Consider the following 24493-nt stretch of genomic DNA (forward strand, 5'->3'; position numbering starts at 1 on the left):
TTATCCACTGAAAACCGATAGTAATACCAGGTCAGCTATTGCCAAGGGACAGTGTACACACCAGCTTGTTTGAGTCAGTTTAGGATCCACTTCTTGCACAATACCATAGCACTGAGCTATATTTATAGTGAAAACAATCATAAATGTATTATCAAAAATTAAGATTTAAAAGATTGTGAGTAACCATCTGTCTAAGAAGCTGTTCTTACCCCAAATATCTTTAGCAGTGTTTCCAACCAAGGTATGGTTGGGATCCCATTTTCATGAATGTTAACATGCTGTCTGTTTACTTCCTTGGTGCAGAATAACAGGTTTTCTTTTTGTCTTCCCCTTACATTCCCCAAAAGTTTATTGTCTGCCTCCAGAGACAGGGCAGCCCTCTGTGGTTTCCTCTCCAGTATCTGGCCTCCCCTTTAGCTTCTCATCCCCATGTTCACTTCACATGTCAATGGAGCCTCCATGGAGCTGACTTACAATGCTTAATCTGCATGTGAACAGAGAAAGGTGAATTTTTCTGGCAGAAAACTGTTTATCAACTTTGCCTTAATACAGACTATAAAAACACATTTCCACTATAAGTACACAACTCCTTGCATAGTTTTGGTACATACATTTTATGACACTATTCATAGCCAGTTTGACACGGCTTTCATTTAAGACCTCATATGATATTCTTTATGAATAAATATTATGAAAGTGGTGTGCTAGGTGTAGTGAATTTGTCAGGCCTGTTAGGAGTTGCTGTTAACGACCAGTGAACCATGTGCCAGCTGGCATGAAAGGGCCTCTGGGTCACACAGGCCATGAATAACCATCTTCTCAGCTTGCTTGAAGGAAATCTTATGATCTTCAGAAGGAAGTTACTGAACAGTTGATGAATGCCGAGGGTGGAATTTAGACTCCAGTGGTGTCCATAGAACTCTGATTTAAGAAAGCATTTATGTTCAGGTGTGGTTAGTTTGATAGGTGGGTTACCTACTCAGAGGAGATGTACAGGGCTATTCTGGAGTTTAAAGCAAAATTGATTCTGTCTAAGAATTCATTTCAGAATGGGGTTATTACCATCCCATAGCACAGCTCCTTCCCATGTTCATCAGCGAGCCTCAGCCACGAGCAGAGATGACGCGTGGGGGGGACGGGGCATGTTGGGTCACATGCCCCCTCCCCCAGATTTGCTGCTTGGCTACTGAGCATGTTCACATGCAGTGAGCATTCTCAGTAACACTGCTGAAGCCAGCTGTCCTCACTCTTTCCCCCCGCCCATCGCCAGGCACAGGTCATCTCTGGCTGAGAGGGCTTTCTCTAGCTGACATCAGTGTACAGAAAGACTTGTTCTAGAAAGAAAGGGGAGTATCTATCCATCCATCAGCAAGGGACAGTGGGCTCAGTTAGGCTGAGGATCTCTCCTCAGAGACAAGTGACAGCATAGCCCCTTAACACCTTCCCAACCATCCTAACCTCTAAGAGAAGTTCTCTTTCCTCCGCCTTTGCCCTGCACAGTGTGGTAAAGGGTCTTTGATGCCTGTAGCTTCTCTGAGCCTTGTGCAGGGGATACAGGGAGAAGAGGATGCTCAGGAAGCTTATTTGCACGATCCGCTTGTCATCTAAAGGGGCTCTGGGCATGTCCTGACCACAGAGCTGCTCTCTGCTCCCTTGACCCAGCCCAGACATCCCTAGATTTGGTCAGTCTGGTCTGGAGCCCAAATACATGAGTGTACTGCTTAATACGGCCTGTAGTGCAACAGAAAAGAAAGGGAAAATGTGGCCCTTAAACATTCTGTGGTTTTACTTGAAGCTCCAAGCATTGTTCAGTTCACCCATTGCTAAGAAAATAAAAAAGGCAAATGAATTATTTTATTTCCAGATCACTTCTGGATTCTAGGAGGTATTTTTAAAAAATCAAAGATGCACTGGGAAAGTTAATTTTCATCCTCCCCCTGCAGTGGTTCTGTTGTCCTTCGCTAACAGCCTGCCAGGGTACTGTATCTTTAAAAAAGAAAAAAAAAATCAAAACTTGATACCTCTGAGGCCCCTCAGACATCCTGTTGCATGTCTTGCATTAACTAAATGTGACTTAAAGCTTGAACCTTGAGGCGCACATCCGCTCACATCTTAAAATGACTCCATCAGTTCAATGGGCCCTATCACTGTTTGGCTTGTCAGGTTTAAGGCATAGTTAACCAGTGATGTTTACCAGGAAAATCGTGACTTGACTTTTGCACCCTTCATCTTTTTGTCAGCTAGTTGCCAAAACATTCTACATACCTTGCAGTGTTGCCATTTTGACATCATTGTAATAAATAGCTGTTGTAATCGTGGAAGCTCAGAGTGCGCAGACCCAGCTATGCATGCCTTATTATAACCTACCCACAGACTGAACTTTATTTTTGGTATGGAAGTTAACTCTTTTGGTTCCTTTCTGTTTTCTCCCGGTTTTCTCACTTAAGTAGTTCTTTATCTGTGCTGCCAGTTTGTCCATCTTTGAAAGGTGGCACCTTCAAATTTCAGGCTTACTTACCAAAAGAATTGGCCCCATTTGGACCGTTAGCAGAACCTGTGGTCTGGGCTCATCCCAAAAGGATTGGGGAAGTAAGCAGGAGAGAATGGGACAGAGACAGGAGAGGAAAAGGCACAGAACATGAAAGATAAAAATAATTGGGGGAGAAGAGTCGTATGAGAACAGAAAATGTGTTGGAGAGACAGAAAAACTAAAGTGAAACATTTAAAAACAGTGACAAAACCAGCTCAAGTTACTCTGAGTGAAAACATATTTCGATGTAGGAGGAAAAATGGAGGCTAGGAAGGGGGGAAAAAAGAAAGGGGGAGAAACCCAAGGGAGAATATTATTTTGTGTCTGTGGTTTAAGGGAAGCTTGGCTTTTTCTACCAAGAACTTCTTAACCCAGGTTTCCATGTGGTTATGTGAATATTTGCCTCCCAAAACTTTTGACTGATTATAGATCACCTTCATTTACCTTTTTTGAACAGCTATGACAGTCAGGCTTTTTATCCTCATCCCATTTAATTTACTTAAAAATATTTCTTCCCATGAAAAATACAGAAGCATTCCCACGTTCCCATAGACTGCAGTCTGTCCATTTTTAATATGACCCTGAAACAGATTTTCTTCGTACATTTTGACTGAAACACCATTTGTTGTATAGTGATAGCCTCAGATTACAGCTAAAGGATTGGCCTCTCCAATTTCATTCTAAGTGGGATCTGAGAACTGGAAGATGTGGGATCATTAACTTTCTTTAATCGGGTGTGACCTTCAAATCTTCTGGAGTATGATGGCGGTGACCAAGCAGAACTTAAGACTGAAAATGAGCAGCTATTCATCTCTGCCAGATGTGATGCTGGATTCCAGCTGAAATCAGTAAATATGTCACTGGAAAATTGTATCAAATTCTTTTGATTGAATTGAATTTGAAGCAGCTATGGCTTGTTCGTTCCTTGAATGCTATAGTTGTTTTTTTTTGTTTTCGTTTTTCTTTTCTTCTCCTGTAAGAGAATTTTAGAGCCATAAAAAACCTAGGTACAGAGAACTAAGGAATGATCTAACTAACCATATTGTTGATAGGGACATATTGTGTTCCCACCCCTCTCCAGATACTAGGTCCAGTGCCCTCGTATGTGACCATAACCCTCATAGGACAGTTGAAACTCCATGTGTTTGCACTTGCAGGTTCATTCTGATTCTTTTGTTTGAGGAGTTGCTTCCTTTATTTCCACCCCAAAAAATCAAGGGGTTCCACCACTTGAGATTGTGGATTCCCTGAGATGCTCACAGATTTTAGGTGATCGATTAGAAGCAGAGGACGTCCAAGCAAAGGCACCTTCCTTCTGCACAGGTACCAAGCCTTTGTCTCCTTGTTCTGTAGGACATCACCAATCTCTCCAAAGCCATGTTGCCGAAGATTCCCTCAACTTGTTGCTGACCCTGGAATCCCCTACCATGGGAGGGTCTATAGCAGGTGTGGCCAACCTGTGGCTCCGGAGCTACATGCGGCTCTTCAGAAGTTAATATGCAGCTCCTTGTATAGGCACCGACTCCAGGGCTGGAGCTACAGGCGCCAACTTTCCAATGTGCCGGGGGATGCTCACTGCTCAACCCTGGCTCTGCCACAGGCCCTGTCTCCACTCCACCCTTTACCGCCCCCTCCCCCTGAGCATACTGTGCCCTCACTCCTCCCCCCTCCTCCCAGAGCCTTCTGTACACCGCAAAACAGCTGACCAGGAGGTGTGGGGATGGAGGGGGAGGTGCTGATTGGCAGGGATGCCGGTGGGCGGGAGGAACTTGGAGCAGGGTGGGGAAGCTGACGTATTACTGAGGCTCTTTGGCAATGTACATTGGTAAATTCTGGCTCCTTCTTACGCTTAGGTTGGCCACCCCGGCCTACAGCATGGAAAGGGAAACAGCAGTAATGTTGCTGCATTCTGTGGTTTGATTGAAGGGTTTGGGGAGTGGGAATGGGGATGATGATACCTGATGGAGTTTAGATTTGCCTTTCCAGTGCCTGCCTTGTCATCTTCCATTCCCTAGTGCCAAAATCTCCATGGAAGGCTTTCTTTGGTGTTAGGAGTGTATGTCACAGAGGTGTCACACTCCCCTTTGATGTAGCTCCAAGCATGGTGCTCACTGTATTTTATCTTAAGTGGTAACATTTTTGTGTTTATTCATCAGAATTATGATGTTGTTGACTATTGTAAGTGTGGAAGTGAATGTGATCCAGACTATATCACGCATACATAAAAGTCAATGTAGAAAAATAAATTGAGCAATATAAAAATATGATGAGCAGAAAACCAGACATACTCGATGTTCACATTAAATGACACAATTAAAGTGTGGTTGCTCTTTTGGGATACAGATATCTACATACAGCAGTTCTGAATTAAGGAGGGAACAGCGATAGCGGTAAGAGTGACACTTTTGAGTTGATCATTTAACCTTTTTCTAACAGCCTTTTTCCCCCCTAGATTTCCCATTGCTGTATGTGGAACCATTTCTAACTTGGCTTTTTTTCTCCTCTATCTGAAACCGCACTTTTTGTACAATACAATGATGTGTGTCTAATAAATGTAGTGCCACACTTCAGGTATGTTGTTTGATCTAAAAACATGAGATTCTACTGCATGAGCTAAAAGAGCTCTTCAGTCTCTTAGCCTGAAGTCACTCTTAAATCTCTGTGGTCTACAAATAAAAACCCAACAAGATTTCAGTGTAGTGCCTTTGAAATATGTCTTGCAGTCTATATCCACTAGAGACATGTATTACTTTGGCCACCAGAGGGAGTCACTATTGTTCCATGAAAGCTATAGAAATATATGGAGAATTGCAAAGAAAATGTAATAAAAAATGAAAGATAGCAGCTATAAATGTGTTCATGTCCTAATGCATCCTATGCAATATTCTAGTGTGCATCCAAAATGCAATGAAAATCAGACTCAATATGTGTGCTTTGTTTCAACAATTATAACAACAAAAATGGAGTTTTCCTACTATTCAGTTAAAGTGTCTGCACAAACATTACATCTAGCAAAATGTTTTTGTATTTGATATTGGCATGAATAGAACTGTAGTAAACTACCAAAGAATGAAGTTGCAGTGCTTGTCAGGGTTGTTTCCCAGATCCACCATAAAAATTGTTCCTGTTCAGATAATGATTGTACTCTTTTTCTAAGTTGGCTTCAAGTTCCTATCATGATTCAATTTGGAATATAACTGTTGCAGTACTAGAAGAAAGCTTATGCCTTTCTGTAATGCTACAATGTAGATAATTAAGGCAGCAATAACTAAAACCTAAATCCAGAAATATGAGGCATTCACTAGACACAGTGCATTTCCTCCCCCCTTTCTGTTTTCATGGTAACATTAAGGGTGTGAAGCATTTTTATGCATGGAACAGTAACTCGTTTCAGACTGTTCAGTGGCATTCGTATTCTTTTGCCGCAGGCAACTTTCATGTACATTTGCCTTTACTAGGCATGCAAATAGAGTTACATGCTCTCTGCTTGGCTGTCCATGGACCATTCAGAATGAAAAGAAGCATGTGTGATCTAGGCAAAATTCTTCATTCTGCTTTTACAGCATTATTGTCAAATCAGTCCATGTGCAAAGATTCTCTTTCTGGCAATGTCAGTTCTGTGTACAGAACAAGAGCAGGACTGCAGCATCGATTGTAGGATTTTGCTTTTTAAGCATATTTTTGCTCTCCTTTTAAAGTGTTTTTGAATGAGTAGAGTGTCTGGAGTATGGGAAGGAAAAGCTGTCTCTACGCCTATCAGTTTCCTAATCAAGTCTGTAAAATATACATCAACCATACTCTGTGTTGTGGTTTTTTTAACTTCAGCAAAATATACACTCATAGATGTTCAGTAAATACAGATGTTCAGCTGAGGAGGGCTGCTACTTGTCTTTCAGTAAAGAAAACCAACCCCTGTAACATTAACTTTGGAGGCAAGTTTTGTTCTAGTCTAAATTAGTTTAATAAACATAGGTGTTGGTGAGCAAAAAGTTTCCTAACCTTCTACTTGGGGGAGCTAAGAATGGATTAATATGTTAACTTCAGATTAAATATTGACTAGCTAGGCTCAGCCATGACTACTTTATTGTATAATTGGTGCCTTCGTTTTACCCAGTGTTATCATAAAATGATTCCCACAATCAATGCCACCTTATTCCACTTTCTCTCCCTCAGTCAGTGTTTTGGTTGAGGTGTTTTGGCTGATTTAACTTGTCGGAATTTTTTTCATAGTTGCCCAATAATGTAATAACTACCTTAGGTAGGATTTCTAGTTGACGTCTCTACACTTAAAAATCTTGAGCTGTACTTCTGGCTAGTTTCTAAGGAGATGATTGCATACAAGTAAAATTTTACTAACATGGAGTATATAGGTGAGGAGGGAGAGTTGGACTGGTGGGTCTGCTTTAACTGTCTTTGCTCCAGTTCATCATGTGCTGATCAGACAAAGGTTGAAGCTCATGTTCATTTCCTGAAAAGGAACATAGTATTAAAAGCTAAGGTTTACCATGTAGTGATGGAGAATGCTGCATTCCCCTTACTTTTCAGGTGTCTTTAAAGCAGCAATCAAGTAAAAGGAAAAGCAAATTAATTAATCCCATTAATCATCTAAATATTAACAAAGGTGAGGGAACTTTCTATTTGTTCAAATGAACAAAGAGGACAGGAGATCTCCCACTGTATTCACTTGAAAGTGGATGCACATTCGTTGGTCTTATCTTCTCTTTTGTTGTAATTTTTTACGTCTTTAATTGTAGTTAAGTCAACTTGATCCATTGTTTTGACTTCATTAGCCAGTTTTCTTTAGGAGTGGATATTTTTTTAAAATTTTTTTGTCTTTTCTAAGCATTGTTGACAGGAAGCAACAGATGGCTTTTTAAATACGGAGTTGGAGTTTTATTCTTGAACAAGTCCCTTCCTTGTAAACATTTCTGTTCATCTCACACTTCACATAACAAATCCCTGCTTAATCTTGTACTGAATATGAATCTAACCATCCTTTGAATGTACTTTGTATAGGAAAAAAGTGATGTATTGTGTTTGCTGCTCCTGAAATGCTATTATTGGTGATGAGCATGTCACGGGTGCACATGAATACAGATAATGCATTTTAGGAAGAAGGTACAAATATTGTACTTTTGGTGTGTATGATGAGAAGGATTAAGTTAGAGTGAACTAAGACCACTTTATTCCTGAGTGAGAGCATCCATATGGGGGTTTAACGTGCTTTAATTTATGTGCGTTGACTTGACACTTTTAGTTTGCCTTAACTCGGCTAAGTGTCCTGTGTAGATAAGCCCTCATGTCTCTGTGCCTCAGTGCCCCGACTGTAAAGTGGGGGTAAGAGCACATCCCTACCTCATGAATACATTAAAGATTTTGAGGTGTTCACATGTTATGGCCATATAAATACCTTGGATATATAAAAATAATCTGAACCAATTGGATTGCATTGAGAAAATTCTGGACCCCTTTTGTGCAGTTCCTCTAACCATCACCTAATTCCATCCTCTAAGTTTCTAACAACTTCCCTGCCTCCCTTGAATTCTTAGTAGATCTGACTGAAAATATTCCATTAAAACCATTTTTTAATGGAACATGACCTCTTTTTATTTTTTAATCCTGAATTTTTATTTGAATATTTTAATTTTTCTAAAGACCAACCAAACCCCCCAAAATATTAAGTAAAATATGGTTAAACATTTTTGGTTTTAGAGAGAAATGCAAAGGTTTTAGGTTTTGGTTTCATTTTTTTTTCATAGAAAAAATGAAAAATTTAACATGAAAATTTTTTGGAAAAAAAAATTTCCAACTTCCCCTAAATTTCCCACAAAGAAACTGGCATTTTTCTACCATCTCTTCTTCTTAGGTTTCCTCCCCCATCCACAAACACCCATCACCTTGCCTTAGACTTCTGGTTTGCTTCTGAAAATCATCCACTAACACCCTCTTTCCACATACCATCTTCCTTGCTTCAGCCTTCTGGTTCAGTTCATGTTTCCATGCTCTGGCTTCTGCAGACATGATCATAGCAGCTTAACTTTATTGCAAACCTTTTTCTCCTTGACCTTCTCTTAGACTGTAGATAAGGTGGCCTCCGCTTAAGGCCTTTTGATCCAGTGGCCATGGGATTCATATCTGATGAGGTTTCTGTGTCTCAGTGCTGGCCACTGATGTCTCTCTAATTCTTATCAAGTCTGGGGCTTCCGTGACAACTCCAGAATTTGACTATTTGCATATGAGATGTAACTGGAATAAAATTAGGGTCAGCAGAGAGATTCAGAAGCACTGGCAGAGGAAAGCTCCTCATGACAAGATTAGCAATGCTAGTGAGGTCTTAGACGGGAGTCAGAATGCGAGAGGAGGTGATGAAAGTCTGGTGTCTGAAGGGGGGGAATTGCATCAAAGAGAGATTGTGGAAAAAGTACAAAGGCTTGGTGCCATGTGGGCATTGAAAAGGAGTGAACTGAGACCCAAATCAAAACCTAACACTGCTGTTTACCCACCCAAGGGCAAACCTGAACTCCATCTGTGAGGCCCTCAGCATGTCCCTGTTGTCTGGATCACTGGATCTGAGCCAGAACCTATTTACTATCGGAGAAGTAATCTATTTAACATTCTTAGAAAGGATGACGCTGGGATATATTTGAGATGTCAAATTAGCCACTAACCTGAGAGATTTTTATTACCTATCAAGGTACCAAATTGTTTAGTTCTATAAATGTGAGTGGCCTATTAAAGCAAGAGGGGCAATTCTCTTTTAACTTCTGATAGTAGCCAGAACTGTCATTATCTACTGCATAAAGCTTAAGACCAAAATTTTCAAAATAGAGATTTTAGAGGCCTTGCTTTTTGGGTGTCAATCTTGAGACTCAGGGGACTGATTTTCAGATGTTCAGAATTTCTTAAGGTATCTAAAGTTGGTCATGCAAAATCATTAGTTCCTTTTGAAAATCTTAGTTTAAATTCTTTGGGTGAAATCTTGGCTCTGTCGAAGTCAGTGGCAAAACTCCCATTGACTTTAATGGAGCCAAGATATCCCCCTTTGTCTGTCTGTGTGAAGCAAGTCTCTCTAATTTGCATGATGTTGATGACTACTGGATGACAGATACGAGAGTCTGATTGCTACCACTCGAAGCTAACAGTGGCAATGCATCTCCTTTCCTCTCATTCTTTTTTGAGCCTTATCCTCTGTTCTGCTAAGTATCTTCCCCATTGCTCTCTCTGGTGCTACATTGTCTCTTCACCCTTGTTCCTCTGTTCTTGTCACTCTGTCCTCTATTTGCTGTTCCTTATATTCCATTGCCTCTTTCTTCATCACTTCCTCTACTGTTCCTAAGGTCTCTCTTCCACCACTCTGGTTCCCACAGTTGTCTTTTCCATCTCACATCCTGCAGTCCTTTCTCTACTCTCTCCCCACTAAACCAGGAGGATAGAGGGAATGGTTCTGATGCTGCCCTCTGAAGCAGATAGTCCAGGAAGTTGCCTCCTGGTTCATCACACCCTTTGTTGGCTTCTCTGCTCCCTCTCTGCAATGCAATGCACAGAGAGAGAGAGAGAGAGAGAGAGAGAGAGAAGCAATGAGCAAGGATGCTCAAAAGCTGGCTGCTCAAAAACTGAGAAGCAGACAAAATGTTAAAAATCCCCTCCTGACAGTTGGCTCGGAAGCCATGAATGTCATGCTCAGTATGTGGGAGCACTGGCCAAACATCAAGGCCTTCCCATGAACTGTCAGATGTTTGGCAAGTCTGGTTTTTGGCCTTGTTTCACATAAGACAACACACACACACACACCGACATCTTTATTATGAGAGGGTCGGTACTGATTTTGGTATGGGTATCTGGCTTGTGATGGGAAGAGCAAAAGAGATGATGGAATTCCCCAAACACTCTACTAGTGGCATATGTCATGTAAATACAAAACTGTAAAGATGGGATCTGGAAAAAAAAAGTGTGAGCACAAAAATTGCATATTCACCATTCGTAAAAACTTGACATGTGCCTGTTTATCTCTGCAGATCAACATAAATTGCCATCTCCCTACATTCCCTTTCTGAATGAGCATTTTAGCTAGGGTGTACATCAACAGATATGGTTAAGGTTGCTGTATGTCTCTATTCTAAATATCCTTTTTCATTTGCTTATAAGGACATCAGACGTTCATAATTGCTGCATGATGTCAAGTGCTAAATTATTAATGGCATGATGGCTGCAAGTAGATTTCTTTGACACAGAAGTCTGTGCTGGCATGTTTCCAGAGTAAGAGAATCTCAGACAAATTGTGCCCAATCATTTTTCAACACAGTATGTAAAGGAACAGATTCCATACCATGGTCTGACCCCTTGGAACTGAGCTGGGAGAACAAAGATGCTGTAAACAACCCAGAGCACCCTCCAGCTCGGGATTCCTCCAAAGTTTGGTAGCTGGCATAGCTGGCTCCACCTGCTCCTGGAGGATCCAACACAGAGATCATGCAAGGGGTGTTCTTGAGAGATCGGGGTGTGGCCAGCGGGCTATTACACCATTCTCAGCTAGTACATGGTCTGCAGGGAACCACAGGCAGACAGTGTACTTTAGGGCATGCTTAGTTTATGGGAGAAGACCTTGATTTTAGTTTCATGTTTGTAAGGAAGAATTGTAAGAAAATAGAATTTTAAAACCAATGAAAAGACACCCTTGGTGTTACAGCTGCCCTGCCCTGCCCTGCCTATCTCCTGTATAAAGAGCATCTTTTGCAACTGTTGTGCATCAGTTCCTATTCATATTAACATCATTCTGTGGAAAAGGGAGGGGGGGTCTTTTAGCCATTTATACACAGAATTACCCTGCATGAATTTTCAGTACAATGACTGCTTTGTTAGGGATTTAATTTTTTAATAATAATTCAGATAATTATTTAATAATAATGACTCTGGTTATCCTTGTTGTTACCAGTGTATCAAAGAGTTCCTTGTTAATCTTTATTGAGCTGTGAGAGTGGTTATGGCTTAGTGCAGGATGTATGTGCTGTCAAATTCTATGCAGGCACATTAAGTGGGCACTGCTAATAAGTGTATTTTACGTACTTCAGACATTAAACTGCATTTGCAGTTAAGATCAAATCTGAATTTCTGGCAGGATTATATTTCCTCTTTCCTGAAGATGGTAGAAACTCTGCCTCTAATGAGAGAAGACTCTGATCTCCGGTGAGAGCCCAGCAAAAATAATAAAAAAATAATAAAACTGCACCTTCCTGGCTGAAGCTGCTCTGATTTGCCAATCCGTAAAGTCAGATTTGCAATTCTCTCCCATTCTGATTCTCTTGTGACTTGGTTGGGTGGCACAAGTTCCTGGTCATGCCAGTATATTGGAGCAGTTCTAATCTCTCTTGAGCAGTGGCTGGTATTTCTAGCCTTGTGCAAACATTGTGTTCATGTGTTTACATTTTATAGTTAACACTGATCAAGTTGCAAGCTTGTTCAAAGTCTTGAAGTTGCAGGTTAAACTCACCCCAGTCAGCAAGGTGATTCAACAGAAGGAATCACATTTTCTTTTTCTTCTTACTGTGCCCGTGCCATTTTAAACTGGGCTGAGTGTTTTCCTAGCATTGGGAACTGGTCTCAGTGGAGATATGCTTGAGCACTGGAACCATCTTTTTCTTGGAGAGCTCTTTTCAGATTAAGTAAGTGTCTCAAGACTGAATTCTCTTTACTCAACCCTGAACTAGTGCATGGTTCTGTGTCAGCAAGTGCTATGACGGTGAGAAGAAGGGTTGTACTGCCTACTTTCATCTCCTCATTCCCAGTCCCTTTAGTCTGTACTTTAATTGGAGAGAATAAAACTGAACTTGCAATTGGATGTTGTATTGTTTTGCATTTCTTGTTCTAAGCTCTTGTGCAGTGTTGCTGAGTGCTGTTTAATAGCTGCCACATTCTACCCCAGATGTGACTGCATTTCAGTGATGGATGAAGTGATCCCTATTCTGTATAGCGTTTGCAGATTGGGTTCACAGTTTGTGTAGTGATTTGGGATCCCTTAAGGACAGAAGGCACAGATGAATATAAACTATGATTATAAATCTCTTATTAAAAAGCAAAATATCTACCTTCACCTTTTCTTTGAGCTCTTCTCTGCCAGATGTCTGAAATTGATTTTACAGATATTACCCAGAATCCAGTCTCTTCCCAGGATGTATGTGTTTCTAGGGGTTTAAAGGTTGACTGCTGTTTTATGCATGATGGGCTCTTTATACATTGGCATTATTAGTTTAGTTTAAAAATTGGTAAGTTTCTCTCTCTAACCTGTGAAAGCTGCTTGGCTCAAGTAATTCTGATATGTGTTGGGCAAAATAAAATGTTTCTGCCACCATCCTATTGTAACCTCATTCTGCAAGGTCATTAAACCGGTGTATCTTCTCACCTGAGAGGCCAAATTCTGCCCTGAATGCAATCCTTTACAAACACATTGTAGTCACTGGACATGAATCACCACTAGTTTCAGACTAGTGTAACTTTATTGATTATTACAGTGGCATAAGTCTCGAGTAATGCTGTAGTGAGTTAATCCCAGTGAGTCAAGGCAGATTTTTGTCCATATTGATTAATAGGCTAGCTTTAATTTTTATAAAAATAAAAAGAATTTTAAAAGTTGCTAATTGAGCTTATTTCTAAAGCTGTGTGTGGGTTTTAGCACCCCGAATACCTAAAGGATAACACCTAACTTCCCTCCTTAGGACACACATATATATTTGTTTTGCATCTGGTAGCAAAGAATTAGAGGGTAAAAGGGTAAAATGGGAGTTGCACAGCTAAATCACGCATAACACAATGAAACTTCTTGACATTGTTTTTCTGTCTCCAACGTGTTAGTTCTCTCTTATTGTACAAGTAACTGTATGCCAGAACTTTGGAATAAGAGAGCCCCTGTAGTTAGAAGAACTCAGAAGTTCACACAACGTAAGATACATTTTCATTTGTGTGTCTGTCTCAGTGACATTTGCTTGTTGATAATACTACAGATCATTTCTGTGCCTGAATGATTTATTTTGTTTGGTGGGAGAGGTATGGGGGAAGCTTTTTTAAACGTGTATTGTAAAAAATATTGGAAATGATTGAATTGATTTTAATAATTTATTTTTATTCTTCACAGCCTGATAACTCTGAGACCTTTATAAGTCATGTAACCAGAACTGTAAGTAATCCATTTTCGTTAGTCTTTTTGATTTGCTTAACCTGATTTATATTTCAGTGTGTGGTTGCACATTTTCATTACATCTTCATAGAACTATTACTGCTAGTCGTTCTTCAAAGCACAGGCAGTTAGAATATTTAAGGGAAGCAGGTTTGGGTTAAGATAACTGGTGGTAATGCCAAAGGTTTTTTTGCAGTTTTCCTAGGAACTTTTGCAGTGGACTTGAGCCTTTCTTGCCTTCTATTACACAAAAGCTTTCGAGGGAGGAGAAAAAAAAGAAATGGCAGAAACACATTTGCTTACATTTTTCCTCTGAAAAGGAAATCAAAGATCCTGTGGCACTTTTTCACGAGTAAAAGTGTTTGTTAATCCTTGAGTTCTTGGCAATGCACAATTCATATCTTTATCTCTATATATATCTGTGGTTGGCAAAGTATCTTGGGATGAAAGTGCTATATACATGAAAGATATCATGGGCATCAAATAAGGTTTATGCATATTACTCATGAAGACTTGTGATTGTTTTGTACTGAAGCACTCTGTCAGCTTTGGTTCAAATAGCAAAGGTGCAGTTAGAAGATGGGGAGATGCTGCTTTTTGGTAAATGCTGTGGGAAGAGATGTGAACTGAATAATATTGTATGTATCAATACTGGCAACCCCTGTAAGTACACCCTTCTTCCCCATTCATCCTTTAGCATGAGTCCAGGATCAGATTTAATAACTAAACCCAGAGTACTAAGGAAAACTTACCCAACATAAATTGGGTTGGAATTGGAGGCCATTTTAGCTTTCTTTTTGCTTTCTTTTTCACTGAGATAATGAAGTGAGCTAGCATCTTTAAAGGGTTCCACTTCATGTTATCTAAGAGCATTAATAAGAATTCTAGGTATAGCAGTTATTGGAACACTAGGAAGCAGCTAAATTATCTGGTGCCAAGACATTTCAATGAATTAAAATATTTAATGTTCCTCCCAGACTCTCCCCCCACCCCATTCTTAGTTGGACAGATTACCTAAAATTAAGAAAAAAGGCCCCAAAATATCCCTCTTGTCAAATTCATATACTTGAATGAACAGTTTCACAGCTCTCCCCTAATATAACTAGTATGAAATGAAATCACAAGATAAATGGTGTAAAAATAATTACAGATTACTTTCTTTTGTTAAAACTAGCTGTTAACTGCAGAGGGTTTTTATGTTTGCACTAGTTGCTTATTAGACGAGCCAAGGTCAAACTCCTTTGTACGTATGGTAGCTCATGCACAGCCAGCTATTTCTGAGCACAATTAAAGTGGCAGGCCACACTATTCCAACTAAAAGCGGCAAAGAGTCCTGTGACACCTTATAGACTAACAGACGTATTGGAGCATAAGCTTTCGAGGGTGAATACCCACTTTGTCAGATGCATGTAGTAGAAAATTCCAGAGGCAGGTATAAATATGCAAGCAAGAATCAGGCTAGGGATAAGAGGTTAGTTCAATCAGGGAGGATGAGATCCTCTTCTGGCAGTTGAGATGTGAACACCAAGGGAGGAGAAATTGCTTTTGTAGTTGGCTAGCCATTCACAGCCTTTGTTTAATCCTGAGCTGATGAACTGAAGCTCAGCAGTTTCTCTTTAAAGCCTGAAGTTTTTTTGCTGCAGGATGGCTACCTTTAAATCTGCTATTGTGTGTCCAGGGAGGTTGAAGTGTTCTCCTACAGGTTTTTGTATATTGCCATTCCTAATATCTGATTTGTGTCCATTTATCCTTTTACATAGGGACTGTCCAGTTTGGCCAATGTACATAGCAGAGGGGCATTGCTGGCACATGATGGTGTATATTACACTGGTGGACGTGCAGGTGAATGAACCGGTGATGGTATGGCTGATCTGGTTAGGTCCTGTGATGGTGTCGCTGGTGTAGATATGTGGGCAGAGTTGGCATCGAGGTTTGTTGCATGGATTGGTTCCTGAGTTAGAATTACTATGGTGCGGTGTGTAGTTGCTGGTGAGAATATGCTTCAGGTTGGCAGGTTGTCTGTGGGTGAGAACTGGCCTGCCTCCCAAGGCCTGTGAAAATGAGGGATCGTTGTCCAGGATGGGTTGTAGATCACTGATGATACGTTGGAGAGGTTTTAGCTGAGGACTGTATGTGATGGCCAGTGGAGTTCTGTTGGTTTCTTTCTTGGGCTTGTCTTGCAGCAGGAGGCTTCTGGGTACACGTCTGGCTCTGTTGATCTGTTTCCTTATTTTCTCGTGTGGGTATCGTACTTCTGAGAATGCTTGGTGAAGATCTTGTAGGTGTTGGTCTCTGTCTGAGGAGTTGGAGCAAATGTGGTTGTACCTCAGTGATTGGCTGTAGACAATGGATCGTATCGTGTGTCCGGGATGGAAGCTGGAGGCATGAAGGTAGGCATAGTGGTCGGTCGTTTTCGGTATAGGGTGGTGTTAACGTGACCATCACTTATTTGCACCGTGGTGTCTAGGAAGTGGACCTTCCGTGTAGATTGGTCCAGGCTGAGGTTGATGGTGGGGTGGAAGCTATTGAAATTGTGGTGAAATTCTTCCAGGGTTTCCTTCCCATGGGTCCAGGTGATGAAGATGTCAGCAATGTGGCTTAGGTAGAGAAGGGGAGTGAGTGGACGAGAGCTGAGGAAGCGTCGTTCCAGGTCAGCCATAAAAATGTTGGCATATTGTGGGACCGTGCGGGTGCCCATAGCAGTGCCACTGGTCTGGAGGTATATATTGTCACCAAATCTGAAATAATTGTGAGTGAGGATAAAGTCACAGAGCTCAGCAACCAGTTGTTCTGCGGCATCATCAGGGGTACTGTTCCTGACAGCTTGTATTCCAACTGTATCTTTTGGTGTATACACCTTCACATAGAGAAGCATCTTGGATCAATAAATTGCCCATTAGTTCACTGCTTGAAAAATTTCCCTGTTCTCTTCCATGGGACTATACCTACTAGCCAGTGATTGACAAGGAAGATGAAAGGGAGGCTGGCCACCAGACAGTTCTAGTTGTAGCACCATTGAATAAACTCCAGCCCTCAGAGCAGATTTTAGAATGGGAAAGATGGTGGGATTGATACCAGTGTGATGTCCCTAGATCCTGTGTTGGTATCAGTCTTTTACATGATCTTCTAACTAGTATGTGTATGATAAACTGTGCTGGAATGGTGTAAATTCTCTTTCTCTTTTCCTCACCATCTTCCAGTGCCTCCTAGCTCTTAGGAAGGGAAAGGGTCTGTTTCTCTTGTTTAGCATCCTGACTGCTGAGTGAATATCTTCAGTAGCAGCCTCTGCCACTTCATGGGAAAGCTATGAGCAGCAGCTAAGAAAATGTGGCCTGATTCATGACCGTGTCACTTCTGCTCACAAGGTTCTGAATGACACTTGTGAAACTGACTAGAGTCCGGTTAATTTCCTTCAGCTATTGTTTGGGAAACTTATGAGCAGCTGCTGAGAAACTTGTGACATTTGCCTGCAAGCTCAGGAAGACGGCACTGCATTTCCTTACATTTAAAAGGTATCTTCACAAGCATATGGATTAGAACCTTAATTTTTTAAAACATGGAAGTTTGAATGCTGGAGAAATTGTTGAATTAGGCTTCTTATCTACCAGGAAAATTTCTTCCTGCTAGTTCTGTTTTTCAAGTCCTGCCTTGGTGTGCCTACTCCTTTGTTATAAAATAGGTGGGATGCAAATGTTTGACTGAAAAGCAATTTCAAGCCATGACAGCAAGAAGTGTTTTCCTATTCATAGTTTATGTGCCATCACTTCATTGGCAATAAAACTCTCAATCGCAGACTATCTATTTATTGGTATTATGAAGGATCCCAGAATATTCTACAAACATTAATGACTTAAGCCTCAGAACATATCGTGAATTAAGCACTTTTAAAAGATCAGGCCCAAGGTCACAGAACAGATCTGTGATTGAACCAGGAGCAAAGCTCAGGAGATCTGACTTCCAATCCTATGTTCAAACCACCAAATTTTGCTTCTTTCCATTGTATTGGACCATATGAACGTATTTTTTCAAAAGTAATAATCACTGTAGGACTCACAAATGCAGGGAATGTGCTTTATACACCACTGATTCACACCTTCTGTGTGGTGGTTGCATTAACAGTCTCATCCTTAAACCACACCAGTTTTGAATTAATGCAGCAGAGTTTATATGCTGTCATGTCTCTTGTGATGAATTAGGTTGCCTGTGTAATTATTCAGGAAGCTGCCTATAACCTCTGGAGTAATAACAAGAACTTTACCACAACTGGAGTCTCAGATAGCACTGTTTAATTCACCCTGATGTGTTTGGTTTCAAATAGCTGACTAGCTTGATAACTCCAAACATGATACTTAACATGATCATATCTAAATCTAGGAGAAGCATTTTGCGCTCAGATTTGCTCTGTGACCGTTCTCTACACTTGTGCAGAACTTCCACAGACGTCAGTGCAGACCTGAGAGCAGAATTGTTTGTGAGCAAAAGTTAAGTCTGTTGGCAAGAGGATGTTAGAGGGCTGGATTCTGCTTGTGCAGTGCAAAGTGTACTTAAACCAGCCAAAGAGCTCCCCTCATGAATTCTTCCTGTGCAGAGGAATTTCTTGCTAGAGTAAGGCTGGCAGAAGCAGCTATGCCACCTCCTGTACTAGCTCCACCACGACTGTGCAAGGCTCTCAACTGGCATGATGTCACTGAGGGACCTTCCACAAGTGGCATAAATGAAAGTTGCCCCTTTAAAGCAGCAGCTTTAGCTTATGATGAGGCTTGGGACTAAGAATTGTCAGCACTTCGTTATTGTCAGTGCTAGTAGAAGAGTTTGCCTGAATTTATCCCCTACTGGTGCAGGAATGGCTCCTTCCTGCACCACAGAGTCCCACTGTGCCTGTGGGGAAGGGAAACCGCTTTAATTCCTACCAAGGATTTCATGGAAGCCAATGGGAAGTGCTGAATCAACACTTGCCACCGCAGCCATGCTCACTTTTGAAGTATTCCTGATACTTCTCAGGCCTCAAATGAGGGAGGGGTTCTGGGAACCCTGACAACATAGACCCAATGTTTGGTCTGCCTCAGGATAGCAAACTGTCCATGTGACTGTTGGTTTTCCTCTCAAGAGCTTTGTAGCTTGCAGGTTGTGCTTGTCTAGTTCCCCTAGCAATCATCTGGCAATGCTGTGGTGCGGGAGAATCTTGTTGCAGTTTTTTTTTATGTCTGGATTGAATCTCCTGGTCTCTTAGTTATTCTCTTTAAAGTCTGTCTTCCTGTGATGTGGGTTGAGACAAGTGGCTGACTGTATCTTCGCATTGTTTGGTGAATCTTTTTCCTTCTCTTTTGTTAGACTGAGTTGTAGTGGGGATTTATATTTGTATGCTGATATGATTTTGCATGGATGTTGTGCAGTAAGGGGAGATGCACATTCCTTCCTGGCAAATAATCAAATACTCTCTTTAGGACCTTTGATTAGACACAATATATATGCCATTGTCAGTCTCTGCTCAGGAGAAGCCTAAGGACTGGTCCTGCAAGTTACGATGGAAGTGCATTAGCAACGCTGACTGAGCACATTGCTTGCATACGCTATACTTGTCTGTGAACAGTTCCTTTTGTATGCATGAGCTCAAAAATTAACAAAGAATTAAAACAAAACATGCTGGGAGCACAGGGAAATGATGTCCCCTCTACTTGGGACAAAGATGCAGACACAGACACAGAAGGAAAGAGGGACAGGTTAATAATCTCTTTCAAAACTGAACTTCACCAATATAGTCTGGACTAACTCCTAAGAGAGCGAGTCCTATCCAGGTCTCCTTGGCCAAATTAAGTGTGAGAGTGCATGTGTGAGAATGAGGTGGGGAGGTTGAGAAAGCCTCATGTTTGAAAACTAGATGACAGGATCATGTTGAATTCTTCCAGGGCTCCCCAAAACAGTACACTAAACATGAAAACCAGCTGCACATACTGTAAAGGATATTGACCTGCCTAACAAGTAATTGAAATTGGGATGTGCAAGGTGGCTGACATTACTATGGGGACTGTGGGTAACTTTTCAGTTTCTGACTTCTCATTTTTATTTTGAACGTACAGCTATTATGAGCAAAATCTTTCAAGGGGCCTCAACCTGGCCTCTATAGTCACACCTGTAACCTGGGAGTTGAACATATAAGTACTACTGTTTACATTCACAATTGCCTGTAGTTGATTGCAGGTGTACAAATCAAAGCCTTTTAAAAATCTATGGCCCATAATGCAACATTAGATTAGTGTTTTTTAATTTAATTTCTTGTATAAAAAATAGCTGTGGCACTATGGAGTTGTGGAATTTTATTTTGCAGATGTTTTGCTGTGTAGACACATGAAAATATCCAGGTTTGGTATTGTGGAATTATGCAACTCAATAGCAATAATACAGGCAATAGTGTAACAATGTTTTTGGTGCTTGTGCCCAAAACGCCATTTTAATGTCTTGACTTTATTTTAAAATATTTTTTTCAAATATGATCATAAAGTTCAGCTACTTTTGCATTCTGCAAAAATTTTTAACATGTTTTTAAAAATTGGATACATCACAATTATGGCTTTTTGTCTCACCCACCTGACAGAAATGGCTGAATAGATTTTATTCAAACTTTAAAACCCTCAACTGAAACAGAAATTAAATGGGCGGGAGTGAGTGCCCAGAAACAAGTATTGGGGCAATGGTAGTGAAAATGGACTTGCAACCTTTCCAATAGCATTCATGAGAGAATACAGAAGCTGATGACATTGTCAGGTTCTCCCTTTAAGTAAAGAGATTGGCAGCATTAGTGTGTAAACCTCTTCATTAGAGACCACAGGCTAGATTTTCAGAAGAGCTCAGCTTTCATTTAGGCACCTAAATGATGAGAGGTTTCAGAGTAGCAGCCGTGTTAGTCTGTATTCGCAAAAAGAAAAGGAGTACTTGTGGCACCTTAGAGACTAACAAATTTATTAGAGCATAAGCTTGAAGTGAGCTGTAGCTCACGAAAGCTTATGCTCTAATAAATTTGTTAGTCTCTAAGGTGCCACAAGTACTCCTTTTCTTTTTAAATAATGAGAGTAATTTTCAAAAGTCCTAGGTACACTGCAGCTCCCACTTAAAAACAATAGGGGCTGCTGGTGCTGAGAACGTCTGAAATTCAGACCACTTTGTTTAGGTGCCTAAAGGGGAGCTGAGCACTTAGAAAAATTGACTCTATATCACTTGCAGTGGCTCTCCAGTTGTGACTTTTTAAACTTCCCCTTGCTATTTCTGCTGTTGATTAGTGTCTAAGCAGCTGCCAGACTCTGCTGTAGCAGGAGACACATGAGTGCAACTATCTCTTGTTGATGCAACTTACCTCATATCAATGGCTATTATAGCAAGCACCTAAGACTGGCCGGCCAGCCAGATTACTTGATTGTCTGAATGTTGTGACACTTGTTTTTATATAAAAGGAAATGCCAATTCGTTTCTGTAGGTTAGATGTGTTATCGTGAAACATCTTGATTTTGGGGTTTTTTTTGTTTTTAAATCTTGTTGGTGATTTAATATGTATTTTATTTCTGTGTTTTTGATGTCATGCTTTCAAGATACTTTCACTAGTTGTTAGGACAATATCAAAAACTGTTCTGTTCACCTGTGGTTCGCAGAACTTGTTACCTCCCTGTCAGCTTACAGGAGAGGAGAACTTTATAATAATAATATTGAAATAATAATAACTACCAAAAAAAGCAAGTGACAGGCATGGGACCTTTATTTGTCCTGTCACTATTGTACTTGCAAATCTATCTAGGTACCTACATCACTGTAATATCTGAACACCTCTCTCATGAGTAATTTTATCTTTAGAATCACCCCTATGAGGTAGGGACATACTATCCTCATTTAACAGATGGGGAACTGAGGCATGGGATCGGTTAAGGGTCTTAAGCAAAGTTGCACAGGCAGGTGTGGTTGAGCTGAGAACTGACCCCAGGTCTCCCTAGTGCCCTAACCACTAGACCAACTGTTCTCAAACTGTGGGTGAGGACCCCAAAATTGGTCATGACCCCGTTTTAATGGGGTCACCAGGGCTGGCGTTAGACTTGCTGGGGCCGGGGGCTGAAGCCTGAGCCCCACCGCCCAGGGCTGAGGGCTTCAGACCTGGGTGGCAGGGCTCGGTTACAGGCCCCCCACCATGGGCTGAAGTCCTTGGGTTTTGACTTTGGCCCTCCAGCCTGGAGCGGTGAGGCTTGGGCTTTGGCCTCCCCACACAAGGCGGCAGGGCTAAGGCAGGCTCAGGCTTCAGCTCCCACTCCTGGGGTTGTGTAGTAATTTTTGTTGTCAGAAGCGGGCCGTGGTGCAATGAAGTTTGCACTAGACCATCCTTCCTGCCCAAATGCTTCCCAGTAATCTTAGAAGAATACAAAGACCATAGCATTTTGTATTAAATGTTTTATTTTGAAATTTCAAACTTGCCATGTGCCCAATTATGCCTGCCCTCTACAATATTAACAGACATGGCTTTGACTAACCTCCTCAAAAGTAGCCTTCCTCTGGAAATGCATCTGCTGTTTAAAATAAATGTTTGATTGTTCCTATAAGTGGAAAATATTATTCAAAACTCTGTACGTTTTTCTGTTTTTGCTAATCAAATTAAATAAACCTTTCAATGTAACTATTCGTTAAATCTGGCAAACTTAGCGATTCTAAAGACCGTAACATATCTGTCCTAGAGATGTGGTGATGAGAAAAATATAAAAGAAAATTTCACTTTGCATGTGAGGAATTCAGCTTTGAAAAACCTATTGTAGTATGTTCCCTGGGGTCTCGGTCTGCTCTTATTCTCTGGCAAAACTGAGTCTCATCTGAACCCTAGACTACTCATTAAGGGCCTGATCCTGCAAAACTCACTGATTTTGCTGTGAGATTTCTGCACTGACGCATTGCAGAATCAAGCTTTGGGAACACGCATTGTATTGTAAATAGTACAGAAAATTCATGGCTGTAAAATAATCGTGAAATAAAAATCACCTGTGGCTCATCCTTCTTATTTAAACATGGACTTTGGATGTTTCTGCTTTTGGTTGTCAAAGCTGGCAAGGCCCAAGATAGCAGCAAAAACAAAAGCTTGCTGCTTACCCTTTTGTTGTTGTTTTTTAATTCCTGAAAGACAGTGCTTCAGCTCCAGTGCACTTTATGGATAGAAGACCTAAATGTCCTGGGAACACTTATTGATACAGTAAATGAGAAAAACAAGACTTTTTTTTACAGTTTTGCACAGAACCAAAATAAAAATGTACAGCCAAACCAATAACTTGCTATTTACAGAAGAAATAGCTATAAATTCATGTTCTCCAGGAAGCCAGCTCCCAAAGAGACATGTTCAGTGGTTTCAAAAAAATATATTGCAAGAATAGATACAAACTTGACTGTGTTACCGTGTTTCTAGTAGGCAGGAAACTCTCTTTTTTTCATTAAGGATAATTCTGAAACCAGAGCGGTCAGAAGTTTATGCAAAATTTAGTACTGACACAAGACGTTCGAACATGTGTTCCTCTGTAGCTTCTAAAAGCCGCTGTTAACATAGAAGTTACCATAATGGAACAGACTAGTAGTCATTGTAATTCATTATTCTGTCTTACTCAGTGACCTCCAAGGGTATGTACAACTGCAGTACAATATCATAGAAAGGGATAGAGAATTTCTTCCTGACCACAGGTGATCAGCGGGTGCTTGTGACAATCTTTAGAATATTTTTTCTAACTAGTACTATTACACACTCTATTCATATTCATATAAATGTCTAGTCAATTGTGGAGTTGTGTTTTTTTGTTGTGTTTTTTGCCTCATAAAATCATGTGGCAGTGATTCCATAGGTTAGTTATAAGTTGTGTAAAATGTCTTCAATTTTATATTTATTTACTTAAATGTGTTTTTTAAAGTATCTAGTCAAAATTCTAGGTGTTTATACCACCATTAAAAATATCCAGAATTAAAGTATTTTATCCAAAAATAGAAAGATCTTTCTTAATATGACCTAATTTCTCAAACATTGCTTATCTAATTAACCTCTCATACAAAAATAGTTTCTCCTCATTAAATTATTCCATATCCCTCATAGTACACCCCTTCAGCAAAAGTCCAGGAAAATAGCTGAGCCCTTTGGCATGCCCTGAAGGTTAAAAGATCCAAGGTTGGTACAATCTTATGGAGAGAATGCTGGAGTTAAGGACCCTTAACCACACTGTCTAAGCCGGTCACAGTTCATGGAGGTTCTATGCACGCTTACTCATACAGTGCTCTCAAGACAGCTCAGTACTGGTCATTTTTGAATGCTAAGTTGCTTTTCAGCAGACGTTTCTACAGTAGTGCCAGGGACTGCTGGGACACGGGATGAGACCACCAAACTATTTTTCATTTATGATCTCTAGTGTTGCAAGCCTGGTGCATTAACACCTCTCACCCTAACTCAGTGGTTCCCAAACTTTAACAGCCCACGAACCCCTTTCACTAAATTGTGAAATCTTGTGAACCCCCTCTTAAAAATGAACATTTCCAGGGATTTAAGTTTAAATTTCCTCCGCACTCCGTGGGGCTCCACTGAGCTCAGGCTGCAGGTCCCGCTGACTGCCAGGGCTCAGGCTGCCAGCCCCAACTGCGCGGCCCCGCTCTCCCTGGGCTCAGGCTGCCAGCCCCGTGCAGAGTGCTGGGGTTCAGGTTGCCGGCTACCCTGCTCACGGGGGCAGGGCTTGGGCAATCTGCCCTGCAACCAGGTCCCACCTGCTGTCTCCAAAGCCCAGGGTCCTCTGGCTGCCATTAGTGAA

General features: G+C 40.9%; 1 protein-coding gene across 19 annotated transcripts in view; it reads left to right on the top strand.

The window, feature by feature from the left end:
- TNS3 (tensin 3) overlaps nt 1–24493 on the top strand; it is a 338104-nt gene that overhangs the window by 148684 nt on the left and 164927 nt on the right. For all 19 annotated transcript variants that reach the window (XM_038389568.2, XM_038389570.2, XM_043508663.1 and 16 more), the window contains one exon: nt 13656–13697. In XM_038389568.2, the coding sequence (XP_038245496.1) occupies nt 13656–13697 (42 nt within the window). The remainder of the gene's footprint in view (nt 1–13655; nt 13698–24493) is intronic.

Source organism: Dermochelys coriacea, chromosome 2 (genome assembly GCF_009764565.3).
Source record: "Dermochelys coriacea isolate rDerCor1 chromosome 2, rDerCor1.pri.v4, whole genome shotgun sequence".
NCBI lineage: Eukaryota > Metazoa > Chordata > Testudines > Dermochelyidae > Dermochelys > Dermochelys coriacea.